The sequence below is a fragment of the Colossoma macropomum genome, unplaced genomic scaffold (genome assembly GCF_904425465.1).
Source record: "Colossoma macropomum unplaced genomic scaffold, Colossoma_macropomum, whole genome shotgun sequence".
Taxonomy (NCBI): domain Eukaryota; kingdom Metazoa; phylum Chordata; class Actinopteri; order Characiformes; family Serrasalmidae; genus Colossoma; species Colossoma macropomum.
Genome location: NW_023494808.1, coordinates 10,018,705 through 10,046,399, shown reverse-complemented (window position 1 = coordinate 10,046,399; position 27,695 = coordinate 10,018,705). Strand labels below are relative to the sequence as shown.

Below are 27,695 nucleotides of genomic sequence, written 5' to 3'. Positions count from 1 at the left end.
TTACATGAAATGGTTATGAACACTCAGCCTGATGTCTGAGACGCTGTTGTACGATAGTTTTACCTCTAAAACATCTTTTAATCAGTTTATTTAATCCATCCATGCTGGAGGGATACATGAAGGGTGTTCTAACTATTCTCCAAAAAATCTTTTTTCAGACATTTTTACTATTTCACCATCATCTATATTACTAATAAAACCTCTGAAGACACTGTAGGTTCACTGTGGTAAGTGGTTTGGGATAGTAAGTAAAATAGCAATATGTGTGTTCTAGAGACTGTGTCCCCTGGTTCCCATCACCACCACTGTAAAGAAATCTGACTCTAAGTTTTTCTAAAAATGAAGCATTTCACACCAAACCACTCTGAATGACTCTATATACTGAAACGCTGAATTATTGAAAATTTTGAAAATTCGGTGGAATTCTCCTTTAAGAAGCGCCGCCAGCTCTGATCCCAAACCACCGAAACACGTAGTGCACGTCTTGATGCCAAACAGAAGCGCGTCATAGAAGTCGTGGTTGGTAATTGGCCGAAAGCCCCGCCCGTCAAGTAGCCCCGCCCATCTGATCTCCTCGATTAGCTCGCTGGTTCACAATGGACGGAACGACGGAAGACATGAAGTAGAGAAAAGTGTTAACTGACTGTTTATCTTCTAATTTCGCCCACCTTTTCTTCAGTATGAGTGGGAGAGCGCGCTGAGAAAGAAGGTACGAGACGCTTCGCCTTGAATTTAAAGGTCACAAACAAAAGAAATGGTGTAAAAACAGACAGTACAGCGTTAGTTAGCCGTTAGCTAGCAGATGCTAACAACAACGGACTAACTGAGACTCTAACTGGGCCGGGGTGCTGATTAAACCCACCCGGACCACGAAACCAGCTCGCGTCTGGTTTAAACTGGGCCATACCTGTCAACTAGGAGCGTCTAACCGTGTTTTAAAACCAGTTGGGTTCACTGGGTTCAACACACACGAAGCTTCTTGTTCCAGCGTCTCTGTGGACTTTTCCGTTCCACCTTAAACGGCCCTGCAGCGACGTTCAGGCGCCTGTGCAGAGTGTAGCTTCTGCGTCATTTAAGGTGGAATGAAAAGTTCGATTAAGGCGCTGGGGAGGAGGAAGCCTCGCCAAACCAACCCTACTTCAGGGGCTCTGTTTCAGGAGCAGGACACTGAAATGAGTCGGATCCATAAAGGTCCGGATTTAGCGCGTTCCTGGGCCTGTTTACTACTAACTGTCACTAATGTTCATGATTCAGTAGTCCAGTCTGGGATTTACATAAGCGATTCAGTAGTACAGGTTGTACTGTAATGATTGAGTAGTATATGATAGGATGTACTGTAATGATTCAGGAGTCTAGACTTTTCAGTAATGTTTCCGTAGTCTAGTCTAGACTTTACATAAGCGATTTAGTGTTCTGTGTTAGGCTTTCCAAGATTCAGTAGTCTAGACTTAATGCACGTTACATAAGTGATTCAGGCTGTAATGCGCTTTACTGTGATGATTCAGTCATCTATGTTAGGCTGTACTGTAATGATTCAGTCGTCTATGATATGCTTTACAGCCCTGGTTCAGTAGTCTATGATAGGCTTTACTGTAGTGATTCAGTAGTCTATGATAGGCTTTACTGTAATGATTCAGTAGTCTATGATAGGCTTTACTGTAGTGAATCAGTAGTCTATGATAGGCTTTACTGTAGTGATTCAGTAGTCTATGATAGGCTTTACTGTAGTGATTCAGTAGTCTATGATAGGCTTTACTGTAGTGATTCAGTAGTCTATGATAGGCTTTACTGTAGTGATTCAGTAGTCTATGATAGGCTTTACTGTAATGATTCAGTAGTCTATGATAGGCTTTACTGTAGTGATTCAGTAGTCTATGATAGGCTTTACTGTAGTGATTCAGTAGTCTGTGATAGGCTTTACTGTAATGATTCAGTAGTCTATGATAGGCTTTACTGTAGTGATTCAGTAGTCTATGTTAGGCTGTACTGTAATGATTCAGTAGTCTATGCTAGGCTTTACAGTAGTGATTCAGTAGTATATGCTAGGCTTTACAGTAGTGATTCAGTAGTCTGTACTAGGCTTTACAGTAGTGATTCAGTAGTCTAAGATTAGCTTTATCATAGAGATTCAGTAGTATATGCTAGGCTTTACAGTAGTGATTCAGTAGGCTATGCTAGGCTTTTCAGTAGTGATTCAGTAGTATATGCTAGGCTTTACAGTAGTGATTCAGTAGTCTATGCTAGGCTTTACAGCCCTGGTTCAGTAGTCTATAACAGACTTTACTGTAATGATTCAGTAGTCTATGATAGGCTTTACTGTAATGATTCAGTAATCTGTGAAAGGCTTTACTGTAGTGATTCAGTAGTCTATGATATGTTTTACAGCCCTGGTTCAGAAGTCTATTACAGACTTTATTATAATAATTCAGTAGTCTATGATAGGCTGTACTGTAGTGATTCAGTAGTCTGTGATAGGCTTTACAGCCCTGGTACAGTAGTCTAATCTAGGGTTTATATAAGTAATTCAGTAGTCTGTGATAGGCTTTACTGTATTTAGGAGTCTAGTCTAGGTTATGCATAAGTGAGTCAGTAGTTTATGCTAGCATTTACTGGGATGAATCAGTAGTCTGTTGTAGGTTTTACAGTCCTGATTCAGCAGTCTAGTCTAGGGTTTACATAAGTCATTCAGTAGTCTGTGCCAGGCTGTATGCTGTATGCTGCAGTGAAGCTATACGCCTCTCGCAACAACTGCTGCTTGCTTTGTTGGTGTCATTAAAACGCAAGTTTAGCTGTTCAAACAGAGTTCTAGGTCAGTTCTGGTCTCTGATCATAAGCTGTGGTAGGCCTTAAAGTACCAATTCTGTAGTCTGTGCCAGGCTTTACAGTAGGGATTCAGTAGTCTTAGATGGGCTTTTTCCTAGAGATTCAGTAGTATATGCTAGGCTTTACAGTAGTGGTTCAGTAGTCTAAGATGAGCTTTATCCTAGAGATTCAGTAGTATATGCTAGCCTTTACAGTAGTGGTTCAGTGGTCTAAGATTAGCTTTATCCTAGAGATCCAGTAGTCTATGCTAGGCTTTAGAGTAGTGATTCAGTAGTCTATGCTAGGCTTTACAGTAGCGATTCAGTAGTCTATGCTAGGCTTTTGAGTAGTGATTCAGTAGTTTATGCTAGATTAGCTTTATCATAGAGATTCAGTAGTATATGCTAGGCTTTACAGTAATGATTCAGTAGTCTGTGCTAGGCTTTACAGTAGTGATTCAGTAGTTTATGCTAGGCTTTACAGTAGTGATTCAGTAGTCTACGATAGGCTTTACAGCCCTGGTTCAGTAGTCTATTACAGACTTTACTGTAATAATTCAGTAGTCTATTAAGTCTAGACTACTGAATAGTTAAGTAGTTTAGCTGTTCAAGCAGAGTTCTCGGTCAGTTCTGGTCTCTGATCATAAGCTGTGGTAGGCCTTAAAGTACCAATTCTGTAGTCTGTGCCAGGCTTTACAGTAGTGATTCAGTAGTCTAAGATTAGCTTTATCATAGAGATTCAGTAGTATATGCTAGGCTTTACAGTAGTGATTCAGTAGTATATGCTAGGCTTTACAGTAGTGATTCAGTAGTCTGTGCTAGGCTTTACAGTAGTGATTCAGTAGTCTAAGATTAGCTTTATCATAGAGATTCAGTAGTATATGCTAGGCTTTACAGTAGTGATTCAGTAGGCTATGCTAGGCTTTTCAGTAGTGATTCAGTAGTATATGCTAGGCTTTACAGTAGTGATTCAGTAGTCTGTGCTAGGCTTTACAGTAGTGATTCAGTAGTCTGTGCTAGGCTTTACAGTGGTGATTCAGTAGTCTATGCTAGGCTTTTCAGTAGTGATTCAGTAGTGTGTGCTAGGCTTTTCAGTAGTGATTCAGTAGTTTGTGTTAGGGTTTTCAGACAGTGTGACCTTTCACCCACATAAAAATTAAGGGACCTCTGAAATGAATAGCCCACAGTGATGTAATCACGAAGTTGGTTGGTACAGTTTCTCTTTTAGCTGAACAGGATTTCTGCCAGTATTCCTGCCAGTACCGGCCTCGCGGTACCGGCCTCGCGGTACCAGCCTCGCGGTACCGGCCTCGCAGTGGGTACTACAGAAGAACGTCTTTGTGTGAAGAGCATAAACTGGTCTTGAACGCTCTTCTGTAACAACCCTGTCCGTCTCTCTTCCCAGCCTGGCCGTGATGTTTGGGTCAGCAGTCCGTCCGTAATCAGGCTTTTTGTGGTTTCTGATCTGAGCACTACAGTGAAGCCAGCGGGCCGAGACGGGTCTAAATTTAGCTGTGGTGGGGGCGCAGCTGCTGAGAGAGTCTGAGTAAGCGCTTCTGTGGTGATGTCCTCCGAGCCCACGTTACGCACAGAACACTGGAGATCCGCTTCGGCTATTTCTGATCCTGAGTGTCAGGTGCAGCTCTAAATCTGAAAGTTGCCGTCACTCAACATGAACGCTCACCCCGTTTTCTCGTGTGCGTCAGGACGTCTGACCCTCGGGTTAAAGTCCAGCATTAACAGACTTTCTCTGTTAAAGCGCATTGAAGCTTTACAGGGAATTCTGGCTGAACTGGACAGTTTAAAACAGCAGATTTAACCGTTTTAGCCTGCGTTTCCTTTAGGCTGTGTGAAGTTTGATCAGTGTTATAATGGGTTGTGCATGCACTGCAGTGAAAAGTGCAATAGCAACTGTCTTCTGTGCTGAGTCATGTGAGTAGTGGTCAGGTCCTCAGGCAGTTTAAGTTCACATCCAGCTCTGGTGCAGCTTGTTGTAGATTTTCTGCAGTCTGTACTGGTTATAAGGCAAATATGAGTCTTGATATTAGAGTATAACTGTTATGATATTGGCCTTTGCAATACTGATCTCACAGAAATCTGCTGTAGACGAACGGGTCCTCTAACCAATCACAGTGTTTATATAATGAGTCGTGTGCGATGGGGTGTTTTGGTTGATGGACCATGAAGACCATTCATGTGAGCAGTCCTAACGATCAGACTTTTTCCTTTCACAGCTTTCATTTCCACATTATATTTCCATTCAAACGTTGCACGAATGTTATGCACATATACAAAGTTTTGGCCCAAAAAATGCAAATTAAATCGTGTTTCCATCCACTATAGTTATATGAATAATCTTTAGATGACATAGGCTACCATGACTAGGGTGGCCCACCATTAGCAATCGCCCACCTAACGTATCTCCGTACCACCCCGACGGCGTCCGCCTTGCATCTAGAGAACACAAACGCACCAGACGATTCTGGGAGCACATTCTGCAGAGCCATTTTTCAAACCAGCTTTGGATCAGGCAGTTCAGACTGTCGAAATGCTATTTATTATTTTTTTTTAATTCATAAACTGGTGGATGGAAAACCCCCTTATGAGACTCCATTTTCTGATACAATTGAGGGGTTAGTTTGTTTGTGGGGTCTGACTACACTGAGCCCGTACCAGTACTATCAAATTCCTGTTGCGTCAACTTTGACCTGGAAAATCTGTGACGCTGTGATATCTTTGAGTCTGCCGGTGTTCCAGTAGACTTATTTCAGTCAGTGTGTTTTTATAGGTGGGTTTATTTTTGACTGGAATCACTCACTGCCAGCATGACTGGATACTCAGCAGCACCATATTGTAACATAATTAATGTGACCCACTGTAAAAAAGACCTATAGAAACAGCAAAAATAGTACGTTTAAAGATGAACTCCGGTGTCAATGATATGATGAAATTTATCGATTTTAAAAAAGGTCTAAGCTGGGATTGTCAGGAGATTTTAAAAAATGTAACCGTGATTAATCGCATGACTTTCTGTAATCACACATTTTATGTTGAACTTTTACTGCAGTGAAAATTTTAAGTGCAGGGAGGTGATACTAAGAAGAGTGGACACAGTATACTTCATACAGATTTACCTAACAAGTCTGTGTAACTGGAATAAGAGAGAAATTAAAATTTAAAAAGAAAACTTAAACGGTGAGGGTGTTTTATTTACTCATGCTAGGGCTGTGCAATATGGACCATGGAAAACACAAAATTGGGTTTAGGTTGTGAAATTTAAGTTTTATACTACAGTGTCCACGTGTTGCTGTACTTTTCTTTAGTCCGTAAAAAAACCTACTCCACAGTTCAAAATCAGTGATGAATCCAGATAGACCATTTCATTTCTCGACAGCAGGCTGGCCTTTTGGGTTACTTTGAATAAAACACAACAGTGTAAAATTGTCTGGTCGCGTTTCCAGATGACGAGGCCGTTCGCTTCTCCTGCACAATGGAGGGAAAGCAGCCTCTCACGAGGCGCTGATGTGGCAGGTGTTGCCAAGTGAGCGAGGCAGGCTAGCCAGTGTGTTTGGGCTACCACTGCATCCATGATGATGACAGGCTCTGCTTTCTAGCACTCCAGACATTTCTCAGTACAGTCCCTCCTCCTCAGATTCACACTCTGAAGCGCCTAAGGCTACGTTTACATCACCAGGCACAGATCTGATGTTTTGCCCTAATGTGACTCAGATCTGATGTTTTCAGGGATGCGTGGATGTGCAAATCTGATCTGAGCCACTTTCATATGTGGTCCTAGATCAGATACGTATCCGATTCGTGGCCATGCGACCTTAATGTGACGCTCAGATCGGAATTCATGTGTTTTTCCACTGCGTGTGCGCCATCATTCAGCGTTACCATGGCAGCAGCGCCGAACAGAAGTTAAAGCCTGTAAACGGTGGAAAAGCAGCTCATCTCACCTTTTTCTCCTTCGCCTCGCTCTAATAATGAAGCTGAGAGCTGATCAGAGTTAATTATCTTCTCAGTGAAGCTCGTTCTGCTCGTTAGTTTGTGCTGATGATGAACGTGATTCATTCAGTGACGTTACTGAGTAGGATGAGCTCATGAGGGTCATTTCAGGACGCCGGTTCGTCACATTAATGACAGATTTGAATCACTTACCTAAACGAGTGTGAACCATCGTGTCAGAGAGATCGGATTTGAGCAAAACATCGGATATGAGCAACGAGGCTTGTAATGTGAACGTAGCCTAAGAGCGCTGCTTTCTTCTTACTTGGTTGCTGTACAAGCGTCTCTTTCTTAGGAATGCCAGCGATCAGTGCCCACACCTCCCTCAGCTGTCTCAGCTCTGTGGAGGCACCTCAGCACCTTAAACCCAGGGTCAAGTGCTCTGGAAGTCTTCAGCCGTGTCCTGTGTTTTGTTCGTGTTTTTCCGTGTCCGTGGTGAAGGTCGGTTGAACTTGAGTACGTAGGCCGGGTCCTCCTCTGAATTCTCCATCACCTGAGACAGGTGGCATAAAGTGGGCAGAACCACTGAACATGAAACAAACCTCCTTCCGCCAAAGAAGTTCAGTAAAATATCTGGAAGAGAATTCAAAATCATTTAAATTGGGAACTTCAGATTTGTGTTCACTCACACGCAAAAAGCAACACTAAACATCAGTTAGACTGACGTGAAGATTAAACTGAGGCAGTTATAACTGGCCTTTTCTCAGCTGAAAGCTTTGGCAGAGGCTGGTGGGCTGTGCCTGAAGTGTCCCCACCACCTTCCAGCATTTGGAAGGTGCACCGTCAAATGCACACTGTGACAGAACGCTGAGTGCTGTCTGTGGTGAATGGCTGGTGTTCGAATGTCTCGCTGCTGCAGTTATGTTTCTTATCTGTGCTGAGTGTTTACTTTATCTTCAACGTTCCACTGCTTTGCTGCATCCATGAACTGATTGGCGGACGCCTCACCATGACGTCTCTCCTTCGTTTTCAGGATGGTTGAATGTGGAGTGCAGTTTCCAGTGTTCATCAGTACAGTGGGCTGTAACCCTGAGGTAGCTGTGATTCCACAGTGATGTCCAGTAGTCCCCAGTAAGCAGGACCGTCGCTGTTAGCTTCAGTTCCTTGAATGCATGCCACTCTAGTCTTGAAGTGACTTACAGGATCAAAAATAACCTGCATCAACAGCACAATTTGGTTTTTAAACCACATTCAAGCGAGATTGCGTTAATGCATTTTCTTTTAAGTGGCTGGTTCTTTTACACACCAAATGCAATTTATTCACGCGATTTGTTCGGATGACAGTAAATTAATTTTAAAAAGTTCTTAATTGACGATGTCTTGCTTGATTTTTCAGACAGCAGAAATGTGATGTTATTTTATTCGCCTCTGTTTCATGTTTGCAAACTTTTCTGGGGACATGAACTCTCTGGCCAATCACGGTCGTCTCTGGAGTTGGCATGGCGACACTCAAGATGACGGAGCAGCTGTGTTCCAGCAAATAGAGCTTTTTCACAAACGCTAAAAGGATCAGAATCTCCGAAACCAGCTCTAACTGAAAGCTGTCAAAGCTTCAGCGTCTGACTGAGGCGGTGGAGCTCTTCACGCTACTTTTACCAAATGAACAGTGGCCCAGTGTGACTGTCTGCTCGTTCAGTGAGGGGTGGTTGTTACGTGTGGAGCTGCATCTCCAAAATCGTCTCTGAGTTGTCGGAGTTCTGAGCTGCGATTCAAAGAGCTCATAAAGTTTTACTCCTAAATGAGGGGAGAAATTCTCCATTCTCTTTTCACTTTTCCAGAAATATTCTGCACGTTTTTTGCGACACAAACAATTTGGCTAATTCCAGATAAATCACGTTGCATTCAGTGTGTTCGGTTTTGATACGAGAAATCGTATCTGAATATCTACCATTTTCACGTCTTTTTTTTACCCCACACACTGAGCTTATGCTGTGTGCTTCTGTTCCACCCAGACTTTAGTGGATGCCGCCCAGAATTCTCCTCCAGGCCGCTCCAAATCACGGGGTGAAAAAGCCTGTTGTTGCTGAAATACTTGTCTCAACTGCCAGGTGAACATAATAGGCTCTTTTCACAAGAAACAAGTTCCGCTGTGGCCTCACGGACAGTTACTAACCTCAGAAATAAAGGTGTACGTATCACTTCAGCTCAGCACAGAAAGGTGTGTCACTGTATCTTTGCCACGACTGAAATTCGAGGATGCTTCGTGGAAAAACCCCTTTTTACAGCTATCAAAGGACAATAACAGCTAACATCTACAGAGTGGATGGTGAAAATAACCTTAACCAAAACGCTGGATTAGCCACGTTATCTAGAGATGTTGAAACAGCTGGCTAACAATAAAGCTAAATATGCGTACATGCCAGCAGGGGGGTGTGCGCCGGGTCGTCAGGGTCCGAAGCGCCAATGTGGACTATTACGCAACCACCAGCTCCAATTAAACCAACATCTACCCTAAGCCGAGCACTCGCTCTCTGATACCGACAGCTTTTGAGGGAGAAAATAAAAACCGTTCCTCTGAAAGCGGCTGCAGTAGCGACTTTAAAGCGCGACCTGCATGTTAACGTTAGTCAGCAGCGGTGAAGCGCAGACACCGAGGTTCTTTTCCTCCATATGACGAAGTTTATTCCTTTTGTTAATTGTACAAACTCATTTTTCCTCTGCTCATCATCAGCTGACAAACCACTGAATGTGAGATGAGGCTGTTTTTGCTTCAAACTTGAACACTTGAGTGAGCTGTACTCGCTCTACTCGTCATCGTTGTTATTGTTATTGCTCTAGCGGAAACAGCGTCACCCTGCAACGACTACTTCCAGCAGAAAAAATGCGGAAAGATTGCTTGCTGTTGCAGACTCTTTTGAACTGGTTTACACTTCATATTCTCCACCAATGAACTGTACTCACCCTCACCTAGTGAGGCCAGCATGCAGCTAAAAGGCTAACAGGCTGCTTCAATAACATTTGAGAAACGGACAAATCCTGGTCTTTCCAGAAAGAGTGACAGTAACACTACATATGGGATAAAGAACGTTACCTGAATGCCTGTTACGAGCTTCACATGCCTGTGTTTAAACTGGAATTTGCATACAGTGTGATTATACAGCAGCACTAGCTCAGCATGAACAACTCTACAAATTCCTCTAGGGATGCTCACAGAAATTAGCATTATGCTAGCAGCTAATCAGATGACGTGAGGCTGCTCATGAACCGGTTTATTCGTTATGTGTTATGTAATGACAGAACTGGCAGATCTTCATGATTTTACTACAGTACCTGCTTTACAGCATAAACAGAACTTCGTGATATGAATAAAATACCCCATGCTTTATTTTACATTCTGTTAGCTCCCTGCTGTCCCGTTAGCAGTTTCTAACTCTGTGCTCCACAGGCTCAAACGTAGGCTCATGCAGGCTCAAATGCATTCTCTCCTGCTGTTCTAGAGGAGGAGAACCCGTTGGGCACAACCCTGTTACTGTTTTTGCTGCTGAAGTGCATCTTTAGAGGTTGACCATGACGTCATGATGCTCAATACCCCTCAAGATATTTACTTTTTCTGGGGCTTGATAACCTACATAAAGTAAATACCACTAAAAAAGGAATACATTCATTTTTATTCAGCGTTTTATGCAGTTAAATGCAGTTAAACAGGTCTAATTATGCTCTCTTTGTAATGAGTCATGATTTAAATTGTAATATTTTCTATAACTGTGTATGATTACTGCATACACTACATACGCAGGTATGATACCGGCTCAGCGCTGTGATGTGTTGGCCATCGATGATGGGCAGTGGCATCGTCTATGAGTCTAACGGCATATCGACTTGATGCGTCCGTCAGTATTAGTGCCACTGGAGCTGAGAAGGTCTGTGTTTCTGACTTGTTTGTGGATTTGTGCTGTTGCAGGCTAAGGGATGTATTATTCCAGTAAAAGGCGGGGAGAAGATGGAATCACTGCCATCATCGACTTCCTCCTGTCTAACGCACGGCTGGTGCTCGGAGTGGGCGGGGCTGCAGTGCTGGGCATCGCTACGTTAGCCGTGAAGAAGGTGAGTGTCCAGTTAACGCCTAAAGAACAATACAATTAAAATGATTATTGGCTGTGATGTTATGGTGGATGCTTATGATTTGGTGTATGGAGGTGTTTTGGTGGTATTGACCCCATGCTGACCTGCAGTGGGGACTAGTAGCAGTCTTTAGCTGCCATACGTTAAAATGTGTTGGTAGCTGAGGCGTCTCAAATTGTAGACTGACAAAACCCGTCACATGTACAATGTGTCTTTAAATCCGGTATACACGAATAATAAAAAAAAATTAAATTATTTTAAAAATTAAATTAAACAAAACACTGACTTGTCACCCAGCGAAAGCTATAGAAAATCAGCTTAGACTGATGATGACATTAAAGCAAAAATAAGGCAACGTATGCAAGAGGAGGCATACAAACTAAAACCTGACGCAGCACGATGAACGCTACACGCTGAGCAGGCAGGACGGACTAACTTGGCTTTCATTCTAATTTAGACCAGTAGTTAGTTACATCTGCCTTTGTGGATTTATTCAGGACAGGAGTGGCAACCCAAATGTTAAGAAGAGCCATTTTGTCCTTTCGACAAAACATCAATCCACCTTGCGAGCCGCAACATTTAATGTCCCGTTACTGAAGTATTGTTTTACCATAATGGCTGTAAATATGTCTCAGTAGGTGCTAGTGTCCTTGTATAGGCTAAAAAATATATAAATGAAAACGCAGACCTACTTTGCTCTGCTTTTAGCTTTAGCTCAGCTATATTCGCTTTTCCTCACTGTAACTCAACGTTGTATTTTTACGAGGCTGAAGTCAGTTTCTCGCCAGCTTCATTTTCAGATTTTCCTGTTCCACCTTAAATTGTCCCAGGCGCCATTTAAGGTGGAATGGAAAATTCAAACGGAGCTGGCGAATGAGAAGCGACTTCAGCCTCGTAAAAAAATCCAAATGCTGAAGACATTTTAAACGAAACTGTTTCACTTTGGAGGAAATGTTTCCTGACTGAGAAAAGCAGCTATAGCTGATCTAAAGCTTAAAGCAGAGCAAAGTAAGTCTGTGTTTCCGTTTATATTATTTTTAGCCTATATAGTACATCAGCATGTACTGATACATATTTACAGCCAAGATGGTAAAATGGATAAAATGTTGTGGCCCCCAAGGTGGTTTGATTTTTGTTTTGTCTTTTTTATTTTAGGCCTCTTGCCTCATCCCCTCCTCTTCTCTCTGCTCTGTGAGGCTTTTACTTGACCGCTGACTCGGCATCAGCTCGTTTACTATAACTATAGTGTATAATATGAATTCTTTAACTTAATATGAGTTTTTTAAGGGAACGTCTGAATTCTTGAAGAGCACGTGTTTTTTTACTGACTGACTGTTGACTGACGTCTTACATACTTGGACTGAACAATCAAACAGTCATAACATTGTTTACCGAACACATTTAAGTGTAATCTGGATTTACCTCTGAGAACGCCGTACATATTTTGTGCACACTGTTTATGCACCAGTACGTCTCTGTCTCTATTTATTCAGTATTTATTGTTTATTTATTGTTTTTGTATTTGTGTGTGTGTATTATCTGTCATCCCACCAGTACATGCTCTGTCGTATCCTTGTCTTAATGTTTATGCCCCCCAGAGAAGTCGCCCAAATGTTTCGTTATACTGCATCCCCCCCATATATGTATAAAGACAGATGTATTATGCATTCATTCATTCATTCATTCACTCTTTCCCTCTTCACTACGCTGTGAATGTGACAGTTGATAGAGCGCGCCGGCCGGCCTCCCGACGATGAGAAGCCTGATAAGAAGATGACGGACAGCTGGGAGGAGCTCGGTCTGGTCACTGCGTCGCCCAAACTGCTGCGAAAGGGCGTCGAGGGAGTGGTGATGAAACAGATCACTGCAGCCACCAAGAAAGGTACAGAGCACGTGGGGCTGCTGCGAGAGGAGATTCTCATTTATTTTGAGCTGGACGTCCTTGAGTGGTAGCCGTTCTCAGCTCGTGTTCCTCAGTTCATTAAAGAAAGGAGCGCGACTCGTCCTGCCCAGAATAAAGTTCTCCACACTTCCTATAAGCATTTGATATGGTCAGACTGACCTTTGTGTCTTCTAAGAATCCCAGCTCTTAATCCAGGCGTACACTGAGCGATTTTAGCCCGTCTGTAAGCCCAATTTGGTCGATGTATTTTGATGGTTTGCCAAAAATAATCAGTTATTAAATTTAAAGAAAGTAATTATTTCACAGTAGCAGGTCATTGATACAGGATGCTACATCTGTGTTTAAGGAGAATAAGTCAGTATCTGTCAATATATAGTCAATATATTGTTGTTGACGGAACAAAACCTCGTATCTCCAACATGGTGACTTTACAGGAGAAGGAAAAAACATACCTTACTTTTAATGTAAGTCAACGGAACCAGACTTTTTTCCAAGTAATTTTGAGCCGTTTCTTTTGGTCCATTCATCATGAAATTTATACGCATGTAAAGAACAACAGGCATTTTCAAATTATGTCAAAAACTGAAAACGACAAAAAATGGAGATACAAGGTTTTATTCTGACAGCAGCGATTTATTTCAGCATATTGAGTTCTGAGGGTGAATCTGACGGTAAAAAAGGGTTTAGTGTGTCTGCATGACTGTCACCACAACTCAAACATCAATGTAGTTAAGATGGGTTCTTAAGGCTCAGTGTGACTCACTTGTCTTCCTCCCTCTGTCTGTCTGTCTGTCTGTAGCAGACCTGTCTCAGCCTCCGCCGCCTCAGAAGAGCGAGGCCGAAGCGAATCCCCGCCGTAAGCGGATGGACCTGTGCGTGCTGACGTTCGCTGAGCGTCTGCAGCAGTATTACCGCACGCGTGTGTGTCTGCCCGCTGACGAGGTGTCCAGGGCTAAGCAGCGGGCTCTGGACATCGCCACGGAGATCCACGCCTTCTTGCGCTCCAAACACGCCGACATGCCGCTCGGGGAGATGACCTTGGGGGGGTCGCTGCTCGATGACTTGCAGGTGGTCAAAGCTGATCACGCCTGCCTGCTTGTGCCTCTACAGGTACTCCATGTGCTTTAACTTTAACAGACAGCTGGACGTCTCGAGTCCCTTCATCATGCAAGTTTCACAAAATCCAACAAATGCAAATGCGGTTAACTCGATTAACGAAGGAGTTTCTTTGTAAATCCAGGTTTAGATACTCAGACTGTGATTTAGTCCTCGTGCACATGCACGTGCAGTCCCGCCATGTTGGTGCTCACCAGAGTAATAAGTCCTTTATATTCTTTATATATATTTATACAACAGTTAGTTCGGCCACGCAAGCTGATTGGGTGAGAAGCGTTCTAACTGCACTGTTATTTCGCCATAACAACACAAACACTATATTAATCCGCTGAGGCGTCGTTGCTAAGCAACGTCTTTACAGCTGTAGGAGATGCTGAAGCCATTTAAACGTTTTTACTTCTTACTTTGCCACAAACAGAAAATGGACACTTAAGATCACATTTGACCGACGGCTGATTTGGTCAGACTCTGAAGATGAGACTACACTAAATACCCTAACTGTCAGTTGGTCTGTGTGGAGCTGGAGAACGAACTGCCAGCTGTGCAGCGAGTGGGCGGAGCTCGTTACTCTGACGTAGCAACGAGCTGCTTGTTAAGGAACTGCGAACATTAAAACATATTAAACGCCGCGTTCACGGCCCAGTTTATTAATTTATTACTTTATTTATTTAACTGTTGTATAAAAGCAATAGAACACTTGAGGGAGTGTGTTATTGCTATAACATCACGGCTGTGATGATCTACGGCGACCAAATCACAGTCGTGATGTTATTTCGCGATAACACTCCCTCTCGTGTTCTATTGCTTAAATAATACACTTTGTTTTCTTTGCTCAAAAGCGATATTCTTCACATAATTGTGGCCACAAAAGGTCACAAAGAAAATAAAGACCTCTCCCCTCAGTCAGAACTTCGTGCCTGAGTGGTCAAAAAGCTTTATATGGTCTGAAATCCCCAACTTAACTGGCCCTGGAGCATGTTAGGCGTGCAGTATATGCTGCCATAGTGAGAAGAGTAAAAAGAGATGCACCGCCGTGAAAACCCAGGGTTAAACTGAGCTAAGACAGACCTCCGGGCCACCCGGTCACACGTTAAGTCTCCTACTTGATGCATAAGCTGTGCCAGTGGTCCGCAAGTTCATTCACATGGACGTTGAAGCACCTGTGATGCAGTTGTCTGCAAAAGCTTGGCCACCCCTGGTCCAATGACATGTTTTTTGGTTTATTTTTCTATTTTATTTTTTTAGTAACTGTTTGTTGAAATTAACATATTTGGGGGAAAAAATATCAATTGTGGCCTGTGCAAAAGTTGTGACACATATCTTACGTTATATAGTGTATTTTGTTTGGGGTTTTTCAGACTTGGGCATATGACTCATTTTGTTTTTCAAAATCAACAAATATTGATGTATTTTTCCCCAAATACAAACAAACAATGGAACACAAATTAACTGGCCATGACTACATTGCGTCACTCCTTAAGGCCTTTAGCTAGATGAACAGCTAAATAAGCTGTAATTAATCTATTAGTTTAAGTAGCTTTAGCTGATATTTGAGATGATGGTGTTTAATAAAAGCTGCGAGCCATCAGTTCGGCTACAATGGAGAACTTTTATTTTGCACTGTAACTATATTAAAAACTGTCAAAGATGTTGGCTTATTTGCAGTGTAAGGTCATCAATGTCTGAAAATACTTGTAAATGACTTCAGATCACTGTAAACATTAAAAAGCAAAAGTTAAAATAATATAAAATAAGATAAAACTAATAGAATGTAACTCAAGGCACTCTCAGTTGATTTAAATAGCTGACCGATATGAACAAGGACCAGGTTGAGGATGTGCTCACTCACTGTTAACATACTTTGCGGACCCCCTGACCTGTTGTGTATTGTGTGTTCATAGCTGGAGCCCAGTCTGTGGACCCCTATAGCGGGAGAGGACACCTTTCTGGGCCACCCTCAGTACTGCATGTTGCGCCGCGAAAACCTGGAGTATTTCCCGCGTGGGCGGAGCTACTGGGACCGCCACCTCCTGGGCGGCTACCTGTCGTCCCGGCTGGTCGCCGAGCAACTGGGCAAGTCCATAATGGAGTCCATGAACTGGCCGTCGCTGAGCGGGACCCTGGAGTGCGAGGTGCGGCCGGTGCTCGGGTCTTCGGCGCTCAAGCTTGAGATCCGCGGCCTCAGCGAAAGAAACCTCGATGAAGAGGAGCAGCTCTTCATCAGCGTCCTGCCCACAGTGCGCCTGGGGGAAATGACACTGACGGCCCAGCCGGAAATCACCGGATCCTTCGACTACGTCTGGTACCAGAGCCTGTACACCAGCGAAACCGCCCGACTGGCCAGCCTCGACCAGTCTGGCGGCGCATCAGAGGTCAGGAGGAAGTGCCTCAAAACGTTGAAGGCTGTGTGCCGGAACTGCCCCGCACTCCACAAGCTCACGGGCGCCCAGCTCAGCAACGTTATCCTGCACATGAGCGAGAAGGAATCTGATTGGTCAGAATCTGCCTTTGCTGATAGGTTCCAGCAGGCCATCACGGAGATGATTGGCTACTTGGAGATGGGAGTCCTGCCCAGTTATTTCAAGCCCGCTGTCAATCTTCTGCAGGGCTTCACCGAAGACGACATTGACGAGATGGGCTTCATGCTCTACTGCGCCGTGAGCGAGCCGGAGATACTGCTCATATGAATCATCTCGGCTTCGGAATGCACACAGCTGCCAACATATGGATTCATATCGTTGCTGTCCCACCTCCCCCGCCTCCCCCCACCGTTTAATAACACCTTCTGCCCTTCACATTGTATGGACATTTGATGATAGATGGAGCAATACAGGTGGTCCGAACTTACTTTTTACATTTAACTTATACGATCATTCTCCTATAAAGTTGATGAGGAGTTCCACCAATTTTTCCAGATTTCTGCAAAATTCAGTTGTTGAGATGTAACCGAAATGATCCGAAGTGGTTTGGTGTGAAATGGTTCATTTTAGAAACTTACCGACAGAATTATAGTCCACAAACAGTCATTTTACACAAATATAGTCATTTTATTACTCATCCAAAACAACCAGTTAACTTGTGTTTTCTCAGTTTTTATATGATGGTGATGGTAAAATAGTCATAAAACAAAATTATAAGTTTTCTTTGGGGACTTTTTTGCCTTCATTTTTTAAGATATGGCAAAATCTTCTCAGAACTATCATAAAACATAAAACAATGTCTCAGCCAACATATTTGCACTATTTAGTAATAACTTTCTATGAAGGAGCTTTTGGAGGCATTAAACTCCTCAGACGTCTGGTTCCTATCACCACCACTGTGAACAATTCTGACTCCTAGAACAAAGCATTTCACGTCAAACCACTCCGAATGACTTGGCCTTAACGATTGAATTATGAAATTATGAAAGAATGCAGGAATTCCCTTTTCATATTTTGGAGATTTGAGATTTTGTTACGACAGCGGCGATACATACTATTACTGTACACAGTGCTAAGCCTGTGAAGTTCCCTTATTGCTCTGCACGTTCTGATGTTTTTCCTGCTCACATGCATCCACTTCAACTCCGAAATGGCCTGATAAAGAGCTGACTAGTTGGATCAGGTGTGCTGGGAGCAGGAGAAACAGAGCAGGGGGTCTCCAGGACTGAAACTGAGACACCAAGCCTGGTCTGAGTACATTCTTCCATAGCAGGGCTCTCCAGTCCAGTCCAGTCCAGAGCCAGTGTGGCTTTAGGTTTTCATTCCAACCAGGTGGAAACAGACCTGCTCAGCTGTCTGAGACCATCTGATGAAGTGGACTCGGGGGTCTTCCTGCTCGATTAGAGTTAAAGCCTGCAGCCACACTGGCACTTCGAGGACAAGATTGAAGACCCCGTTCCATAACCTGGTACAATTTGGTAAACATTTGTGCTGTAAAGCGAGCGGCGCACACAGAAACCGACACATTGTGTTCTTAATAATGGTAATTTGAACTATGCAGTGATGTGCAGTATGAATGATAGACACTCAGTGAGGCGGTATGAATTCTGCACTGCCTTATACTTGTTACACAAGGTGGTGCAAAGCAGATGGAAGCCGTCAGAGTGAGTACAGACACTATATTAACCCTCAGCTATCAGTGGCAGCCGACAGCATCGCCTTCTCTTTAATTACCCACTCCTGTGGTGACGGGATGAGCTACGCTGGGCTGGTTGTAGCCACAGAGTTAAGTTCTAGTTATGCAGCAGCACTTTTTGCTCGGCTTGGCGCGTTAGACGTTAGGGATCTTCACAGAGACGCAGACCAGAACTGTGCCGTTTCTGTCCGCTCGGAAGCGCGTTTGCCTTTGGAAAAGCAATAAAGCACGACTGCGGTTCGTTTTCTGAAGCTTTTATTTTCCGTATTAATTTTCTTTTGGCAGTTCTGAGTGTTTCTCTCCTGGAAAACCTGATGTGTGTTAATGTTGTTTGGGCTGGTTTGGCACAGCCTGCCAGAAATGTACTACAGTTTGACAAGGATGTGTAAAGATATTTATAATTAAACCTCATCTTTGTGTATTGGTGCCTAAATAAAGAGCTTATTTGAATAAATGACTGTTGTCTGGGGTGACGTGACTGCATTAAGTGGTGTCTCATGCTGGGCTGCCATCTCAGTACTATTCACTTGTGTTTCAGCGACAGGTCACTGATGAACATTAACCAAAGGTCAGATATTCTGTTGAACTAGTTTAGCAAAGTTTGTATGTAATTCAATGTAAGATGTAAACAGTCATTCAGAGTGGTCTGGTGTGAAATGCTCAGTTCAATTGAAACTTACCAAGTCAGAACTGGTTACAGTGGTGGTGATGGGAACCAGACGTCTGAAGGTTTTTTAAAATGCATCTTCAAAGTATGTTCACGCAGGCCGCCCAAAACAAACGATGTTTTCACATTTATCACTATTATTAGCTCTAATATTAGCACATAAACACTGAAGACACTGGAGGTTTATGATAATAAATGGTAAATACAGTATATTGTATGTATTTGTGTTGTAGACATCCTGGTTCCCATCAGCACCACTGAAAAAAATCAGAACTGCCAGATTTCTTTACAATAAAGCATTTCACCACTATTTTACTCTGAATAGCTTTGTTACATCTGTACTTGATGTTTTTGATCAAGGTTAACGAAAGATGAGATTTATTTAATACAACACTGAAAGAGGGTTCTTCAAAAATGGTTCTCTATAGCACTCAAAAAGGTTCCTAGCACTAAGGTTATCTAGTATTATCTGGCCTCCTTCAGCATCAGCTGTCTAGCAGGCGCCAACCAGGCTACCCTAGTAGGTGCATTTAGAAACCATTTAGTTTATGGAAGCCCTTGTAGCTCCTCCCACCTTCAATACATCATCAGAAGGGGGTTTTCCCAGCCTTTAAAATGGAGATTCCTGCTGCAGGAGGCGAGCAGGCGTTCAGCCCCCTTTGTTGTCTTTAATATGTTGGTTAACTCCTTATTTTAGTCCAAAAAAGGATCCAGAAAGAGAAAAATGGACACTTCACTTCCTATGCTGAACTTTGGACACACTTAAGTACGTGAATGATTGTGTGAATGCAGTGATGCCTTAATTCAAGCAGGGTTTGAGGCTGTTTTACCCACTTCTAGCCTTTAATAACACTGTATACTTGTACACTTTTGTCCACATCTGCTAGAAAAACCAGCACTGACCAGTGCATGTTGTGTTTTGGATACTGGTATGCTGGTCAACCAGAGTGACCGTGCTCGGTGACCAGCATATACCAGTCTGTGCTGGGTAGTTCAGCAGGGTAGAGTCATTCCACCGAGTCAGAATTGATAATAGTGTTGGTGATAGGAACCAGACGTCCACCTCTAAACGTTCCTTCGCAGTAAGTTTATCACATGAAATGGTTATGAACACTCAGCCTGATGTCTGAGACACTGGTCTACAGCATTTAAAGTCCATTCACGGCGGAGGGGTACATGCAATGGGTTGAGAGGCAAAATAGTCCCCAAAGAAAACTTACTGGTTCAGATTTGTGACTATTTTCCCATCATCAACATCACATATAAACGCTCAGAAGACTCGTGTGGGTTCACTGGTGGCTCTGGATAGTAAACAAAGTGGTCATCCTGGTTCCTGTAACGATGAGCGCACAATTTTGGACACTCGGTGGACTTCCCCTGCGAGAACCCGCGCGCGTGCACCGGCAGCAGGAATTTGAGAATGAAAGAGAGTTCGACCGTGAGGCGCGTGCACGTCGACTTTTAAGGCATTTCCAGAGTCTTTAGTTTTTCTCCCCAAACGCGTCTCCAGATCGAGACTCGGGGTGAAAGTGAGTGTCGGGTGAATGTTGGGGGCGTTATTTTTACCCCACCCCTCAGCCGAGTCACATGAGCGGCTATGGCAGAATCAGCTCCTCTTACTGTTTACCTCCCGTTCCACCTTAAATGGTGCAGCAGTCACATTCAGGCGCCTCAGGGTGCACCGTTTAAGGTGGAACGGGAGAATTCCACCAAGACTCTGGCGAGTAGGAAGCCAACTTCAGCCTCGTCAGAGTGAGCAAAGGTCACCACGCCTTTTCACCGACGACTCCGCCGCCCTGCTGACCTCCTGCCGGAGGGACGACACGGCTGTGGGCAGTCTGAAGTGTCTGGAGGTCCGAGGAGCGGACGGGCAGCGCTCAGGCTGTGAAGCTGGGGTTTCTCTTCACAGATAAACTTCATCGAGGACACTGGACACTGGCTGAGTCACTGGCTACGCAGTTGGCCCGCCAAACACCGGTCAGCAGACTGAGGAACTTCAGTATGAGGACCTCCTGAGGGTGACCACTCTGGGAGCTTGGTGTGAGTGCCCTTTTTAACGGACATATGTGTGTTTCTGCGATCACAGGCGATAGTTTTTGGTGTACATGCTCACATTTTTAGCATGAGGCACAAAAAATACTGTATTATCAGCGTCATATAACATAAAGCAAGGCAAGTGTTAGTTATGAGGCACAGTTTGGGTCAAAATACCACCTCCAAGCCTTCAAATGCATAAAAAGAAGTTAATGATGTATAAAAATGACCTTTTAAAGGGTATTTTCAATCGAAACCATACTGGATAAAACTGGATAAAAGTTAAATAATTAAAATAAGCATATTTTTCTTGATTGGTCATTTATGTCATTGGTTTTCTATGAATATGCCTCATATTTGTGTCCTAACCGTGGAGCAAATGACCTGAAATAAAGCCGTTTTCAAACCTACGTTAGATGGAAACATGCGTTAGCCAAAGAACACGTTGACGAGCGTGGGAAATCTAATCTGGCTTCACAGAAATGCAAATTTTCATATTCAGTATTTTCCACACAACTGTTTTTAAATGTCACAACTGACAGCTTCAGAATTTCAGCTTCAGACACATAAGAAGTTGGTGTTTTGTAAAGACTAATTCAGTTCAGATGATATTTAGTCTTTTACTTTAATTATACTCATTTTGTATGGCTTATAATTTGTATTAGACTCAAACTTAAAATTAATTGTTGTGATCCATTTTCTACAAATCTGGGGAGCCAAAAGCGCCTGTAGTTGCAGAAACACCCATATATGTGTAAAACTGTGATGCCACCATGATTGGCTCTCCGGACTTGCTGGCTTTCACCGCAGAGACTGATTTCCGAGAACCGCCTTCAGACCCGCTTGTGCTTCCAGAGGAACTGTCCATCCCGCTGTGTCCTCACTCAAGCGACTCTTCACCATGGACCAGGACATCCAGAGTTAAATTCAATAAAGATTTTATTCTGATAGCTGAGTTTTCAGAGCAGGTTGGCCCCCAGCCCTTACTCACGATCCCCGATGAAACCAAGGCCTGTGGCTCTTTTGATCTGAACCACTTCTCCCTCAGGATCATGTCAGTGGACTATCAGACCTCCTTTGCAGGCCCCGGAGGTTCCAGCAATGCAAAGCTGAATTTTGTAGAAGACGCAAAAGTGGTTTTAGGGGAATCCAGGGAAGGAGCCTATGCTTATGTGCACCACCTGACACTGTATGACCTGGAAGCTCGTGGTTTCGTACGGCCGTTCTGCATGGCCTACGTGTCCTCCCAAGAGGAAAAAATAATGCATCACTTCCCTCAACTGTCTGCTGAGTTCTCCAAGGTGTCAGAGTGCTTGAAGACCGGAAACAGGAAGAACTTTGCCAACGAACTGGACAAAAAGCTGGGAGACCTAGAGTATACCAGGTTAGTACTGCTGAGAGAGATAAGGAGAGAGAGGCTAAGCGATGTACCCGTCAGTGAGATCAACGGAGGTGGGGAAGAGATAGTAAATGTCAGATCTGCATGGCAGAGAGTAAATAAGGATAAAAAAGGGAACAGTAGCTTATCGCTGACCACAGAGGAAGAGAAATTGAAAGAGAAAGACGGATGTGAGTTTTCAATTGAGGAAGTAGGCAAAAGTAAAGACGTGTCAGGGCTTGATAAAGGGAACAAATCTGGCTCGGTTGTGCTGAGCACTGGAACAGAGGGAGGAGGAAACAACGTATCAAAGAGAAAGGAGGGGTTTGAGCAGCTGAAGGAGACAGAGGAAGGCCAGAGTGCAAGATTACGGTGGCCTGATAAAGCCGCAGAGTTGGCTAGTGTAGAGAAAGCCATTCAGGAACACAGAAGCCTTTTGAAACAAGTCACCTCCTACCCAACCAGGAAGCTCAGGGATCCTGAGTTTTTTCCCTATGAGCCAGACGATGCCCCTCACCCTTTGGAGCCAGATCCGGACCCCTACACACAGCATTCCCAAATCCCTGAGCCAGGAGTTGAGTGCAGCGTTTTCACACATGCATCCTCACGCCCTCCACAGCTGGTTAGCTCCAGCTCATGTCGGCAATTTGACAAGCGTCTTAAGAATTTGGAGGAGTTGTGCGATGAATACTTCCTCCAGCAGGCACTGAAACAGCTCCGCTCCATTGAGAAGAATTTCCGTGGAGACAGCAGCTACCTCTTCACACGCCAGCTCACTCAAAACTTACTCCAGCATCTCAAATCCACAAACTTCCTGTTTGAAGATTCGTGCGACCTGATCGTGGAGACAGAGCAGCAGCTCCACAAGCCCAAAGTTCGGCCATCATTGCTCCTTCCTGTTTCTCCGCTGCAGAGCGAGCCTGTAAGCCTGGAGTCGTACACCTCCTGTGTGGAAATGGTGCCAATCAAGCTTCAGGTCAGCATGAATGGACAGTCTCTAGCTGAGCCCAACTCTGTGCCATCATCACCTTGTTGTGATGACTTGCCTTTGGCAACAGATGCCCCAACAGAATGTGACTGTCAGGACAAGGAGGGAGTTCCCATACAAATGAAGGACAGCATAAGCAGTGGGGAGAGTATTGAGGTTCTTGGCACAGAGAAGTCTTTCAGAACTCAGGGAACTCATATTTCTATGGAAACAGTGCCACAGAGACCCCTTTCATTTCCTGCACCTTTCCTTGAAAGTCGGAAACGGAGGGTGGCCACTCAACGGACAAACAGCGAGGACAGCATTGAGGTGCTCAGCACTACAGACTCTATCATACCGGATGATCTGCGGGCCTCCTACCCCTCTGCTATCCATGAGGAAACTCCAGAGTGTGAGGGAGAGGAGAAAGACAGGACTCCAGGTCAGGAGAACAAAGGTGTGGAGGGGTGTAGGTGCAGCTCTGGGGAGGCAGTTCCGGCCGAGGGCGAAGAGAAATGCAAAGACTTCCCAAGAACTCCTGGTACACCTGACACCCCCACTATCGTTTTAACCACGCCTGATCTTTGCATAAACTTTGCCCTAAATAAGGTCAACTATCTGGACTCGCGTACCATGGCAGGCCCACTTTTTCCTATGATTGATACAGGGTCTCTTCAAGAGGGGCCTTTACAACTTTTACGAGATGACTTGTCAGATTGCACCAGTTACCTCAGCCTCGCTTCCACAGCCTCAGAATTCACTCTCTCTCCTGATCTCCACGGGGAGAAGAGTGTGGGCGGAAGTCGACGAAAGCGTGCCAGGTTAGGACGGGCTGCATTGCGTTTCTTGCGCCAGTTTCCTTTTGCAGTGCATGCAGTGTACAGCCTGCTGAGCGGGCGGACACTGGTGGTGCTCGGCAGCGAGGAAACTGTGGTTCGACGTTGGGTCACAGCGCTGACTATCTACACTCCACATGTAGGCAAGTACAGAGAGAGCATCCAGCCCTGGACATCAGACCCTCTACAAATCACCGATCTGCTAACCTGGAAACTCATCGGCTTTAACAGGTATGAGTGTAAGGCATAAAGCAGTCGCTCTAAGACATTTTGTGAGTAACAGGAAAGGACAAAATGCATCTATGCAATCTGTTTCATTCTCATTGGCCGTGTGTTAGTGTTGATGTCACTGCCTCATTTATTGTCACCTCAAATTAAATAAAGCTGTACAACAGCTAAATCAAATTTTCTAGGTGTGGGCTGGTTTTCCAGATCTTCAATGTAGAGTACAAACATTGGTCTGGCTGAAGAAGATTAATTCAAGCAACCTGATGAGTAGGACAACTTCATGCAGTTTGAATTGTTAGATGGCTCAAATTAGATGGCACAGCTAGACAGCAAATTATCCCGCAAATAGTGTTAGAGATGAACCTTCCAAGTCAGGTAAACGTGTCAATAAGTGCTCCAAAATATTTCCATACTGTAACTGAATTTACAGTATCTGGATATGTTTTTTCCCCTTCATTAACTGAGGGGACTGATTCTGTATTAACCATGGATTGTCCAACTTCAACAAACCTTAGAAATTCTTATCTTAGCACAAACATAACGGCATCAATATGAGTGAAACATTATCAATCATGTAACTCTTGCTTTTCCAGGATGGCGTCTCCTACTTCACCCAGCATGCCTCCCTGCTTAGTCCGCTATAGTCGTTACCTCAGCGTGCTCGACGTGGACCAGAGGACGTTGCGGTGCCCAGCCTACAGAGGTTCCTTGATTTGTCCACTTGTTGAGCCAAGGACCCAGATTGTTCACGGCACCACCTACTACCTGTACGCACGAAGTGTAATCGGCAGGCTTGTCTCCAGAGCATTCCTGCTCACCTTCTGTCACAGCCTCCACCATCCCAGCAGCCCGAGCGAGAAGGTCAGTGCAGAGCGCTGCTACTGTGACCTCCACGACGACGATATGAAGATACTCAATTTCCTTTCGGAGCTCATCGCACTGCAACTCACAGATAACACTCCGAGGATCCTCCGGTTCAGCAACACCGCCAGTACAGTTTTCAAACTCTGATCCAGCCGTGTGAACGAGTACTATGGGTACGTCCACAGTGCAATTCCGATTCGCTGCTGTTTGGTTGTTCATATCGTTCTCCTGAACTGAACACAAAGTACAACACTCCAGTCCAAGCACAACAGAGGCAACACACTCACAGCTGCTCTTCATCTTTCCCTAATTCCTCCCTTTGCCGAGTTATGACAAAATGGGAAAGTCGCATGAATTCCAATCAGGCTGTTAAGAGGTTGCAATGCCACTGATCAGATATGCATCAGACTTAAGCATCACATGTGAAAGCAGCCCAAATCAGACATGAAAATGTGATACTGACATTGCTGTTCCAACTGTCATTAAAAAACAAACCAGTGGGACAAGAATTTTGCCTCTATGTAAAAACAATGCAGCCAGTTCAAAGCTGAGCAGGACTCACTGTGCAAAGCCAAAAGCAATAATGTGATTAATCCCAAAATCTACATTTCCTTCTGATTATTTTATTTAGATGCACATGTGCTCCTGGTGGAGCATGCAGGAGCAAAACTGGCTTAGTGAGTCCAGGCCCGTGGGGAAGAAAAACCCATACTGGCAGGACATTTGGTTTACTTTTGAGTAGACCAAGTCGGTAAACGTGCAAGTGTGCTTAAAATGCTCCACATAATGCTTTATATTCATAAGGAAATAATTGGATATTACGTCCATAATAATGTGGATTATCAGCATTTGGTCATACAGTGCACAGCATGGATGATAAGCCACTGGCATAATTAGCTGCTTAATCAGAACAATGGCATTACTCAGGGTTTGTTAAACACTACTGATTAATTAAAGGGGAAATCCACCCATTTTTAAAATTTCTGCATAATTCAGTGGTTGAGATGTAAACAGTCACTGAGAGTGGTTCACTGTAGAGACACGTACAGACTCAGAGTTCTTTACAGTGATGGGAACCAGAGGTTGCGATGTCTACAGCACAAATATAGCCATTTTATTTACTACCCAAACCTACACGTGTCTTATGTATAATGTTGATGGTAAATCTGGAAATAAAAAAAAAAACAAGGTTTTATGTGGGTATCATCATAAAAGCTTCTCAAAACAGTGTCTCAACCATTTCATAATATATTTCTACAATGTAGCTTCAGCACTGTAATCAATTCTGACTCCTGTCCATTTTTCTGGAAGAGAGTATTACATGAAACCACTCTGACTGACTTTGTTTACATCTCGGCAATTTAATTATGCAGAAATGTTTGCGAAATCAGAGCGATTCCCTTTAAAACTTGTAAAACCTCCATGACTACGACTGATATGTTAATTTTTTTTCCAGATCTCATCCTCAACAATGCAGTGTCTGTTATAGTGATGCATTTATTGAGCCATAAGAGTTTTTTTTGGCAATAGTGTTTACAATAACCCAACACATGCACAAGGCTGCATTCTCCTATTTTGAAACGTAATTTTTTTCCAGCTTTTTCATTTTACACATTAAGAAGAGTGTATACATACGTAACAGAGTTACCAAAGCTGTCCTTATATCAAGAGCCCTTGTTGAGGCCCTGCCTTCCACGTGCTGCTTCATATTTTAGTGGTCCTTCTAAAGTGTATACAATAAAAGTGAGTATGACTGAGAAAGCAGCTTAAAGTGCCTTGGAGTGTTGCTAGCTTTGCTAGTGCTGTACTTGAAGAAAAACACTGGTAAATACTGGTGTATTAATCTAGTTGAGGTCTTTCTGAGAGGGTCATGGCACCGTCCAGCTCTGTGTGTGAATACAAACGTGAGAAATAGCTGTTTTGAAATGTATTGTCGTAACTGAAATGTATTTTTTTTAAATATCAGATAATATATTCAATAAAGAGTGCTTAAAAATATCTGGAAAAAGGAAAATGCTGTATTTCTCGTTCCAAACATTTCAGCAGGGGAGCGGTGTTAATTGATCAGCTCACTTTTTGGATTCAGGATTGTAGTAATATTCCTTATATTCCTTTGGCTCAGATGTGTTTTAGTTTAATGCATAGAAAATTGGCTTAAGTGTGTCTGAGTCTAAATAATAAGCACTGTGCAAAACTCAGAGGCCTCACCTCAGTTATTTCATGATTAGATATAAGATACACCGATCAGGCATAACATAAAGACCACCTCCTTGTTTCTATGCTCATTGTCCATCTTATCAGCTCCACTTACTATATAGGAGCACTTTGTAGTTCTACAGTTACAGACTGTAGTCCCTCTGTTTCTCTGTATACTTTGTTAGCCCCCTTTTACCCTGTTCTTCAGTGGTCAGGACCCCCATGGACCCTCACAGAACAGGTACTATTTGGGTGGCGGATCATTCTCAGCACTGCAGTAACACTGACGTGGTGGTGGTGTGTTAGTGTGTGTTGTGCTGGTCTGAGTGGATCAGACACAGCAGTGCTGCTGGAGTTTTTAAACCCCTCAGTGTCACTGCTGGACTGAGAATAGTCCACCAACCAAAAACATCCAGCCAACAGCGTCCTGTGGGCAGCGTCCTGTGACCACTGATGAAGGACTAGAGGATGACCAACACAAACTGTGCAGCAGCAGATGAGCTATCGTCTCTGACTTTA

At 43.7% G+C, this 27,695-nt stretch overlaps 2 protein-coding genes across 3 annotated transcripts; both read left to right on the top strand.

The window, feature by feature from the left end:
* Positions 1-448: 448 nt before the first annotated feature.
* mief2 (mitochondrial elongation factor 2) lies at positions 449-18,460 on the top strand. Of its 2 annotated transcripts, none has more exons than XM_036557309.1 (5): positions 449-709; positions 10,711-10,853; positions 12,594-12,753; positions 13,577-13,884; positions 15,792-18,460. In XM_036557309.1, exons 2-5 carry the CDS (start codon positions 10,719-10,721, stop codon positions 16,575-16,577), a joined length of 1,389 nt encoding a protein of 462 aa, XP_036413202.1. In that variant the 5' UTR covers positions 449-709; positions 10,711-10,718; the 3' UTR covers positions 16,578-18,460. The 2 variants fall into 2 exon arrangements, with proteins under 2 accessions (XP_036413202.1, XP_036413201.1); XM_036557308.1 differs by having other exon boundaries at positions 455-709; positions 13,574-13,884.
* A 1,874-nt stretch (positions 18,461-20,334) lies between these two features.
* smcr8b (Smith-Magenis syndrome chromosome region, candidate 8b) lies at positions 20,335-26,978 on the top strand. Its single transcript, XM_036557563.1, has 2 exons — positions 20,335-24,119; positions 24,710-26,978. The coding sequence occupies exons 1-2, from the start codon at positions 21,481-21,483 to the stop codon at positions 25,125-25,127; spliced, it is 3,057 nt and encodes a 1,018-aa protein (XP_036413456.1). The 5' UTR covers positions 20,335-21,480; the 3' UTR covers positions 25,128-26,978.
* Positions 26,979-27,695: the final 717 nt, after the last annotated feature.

Bases quoted from the DNA above. Each gene is read 5' to 3' on its own strand.
- mief2 (XM_036557308.1), top strand. From the start codon at position 10,719: ATGTATTATTCCAGTAAAAGGCGGGGAGAAGATGGAATCACTGCCATC. The intron at 10,854-12,593 runs GTGAGTGTCCAG...TGAATGTGACAG, and splicing joins CTACGTTAGCCGTGAAGAAG to TTGATAGAGCGCGCCGGCCG. The intron at 12,754-13,573 runs GTACAGAGCACG...GTCTGTCTGTAG, and splicing joins CACTGCAGCCACCAAGAAAG to CAGACCTGTCTCAGCCTCCG.
- smcr8b (XM_036557563.1), top strand. From the start codon at position 21,481: ATGATTGGCTCTCCGGACTTGCTGGCTTTCACCGCAGAGACTGATTTC. The intron at 24,120-24,709 runs GTATGAGTGTAA...TTGCTTTTCCAG, and splicing joins AAACTCATCGGCTTTAACAG to GATGGCGTCTCCTACTTCAC.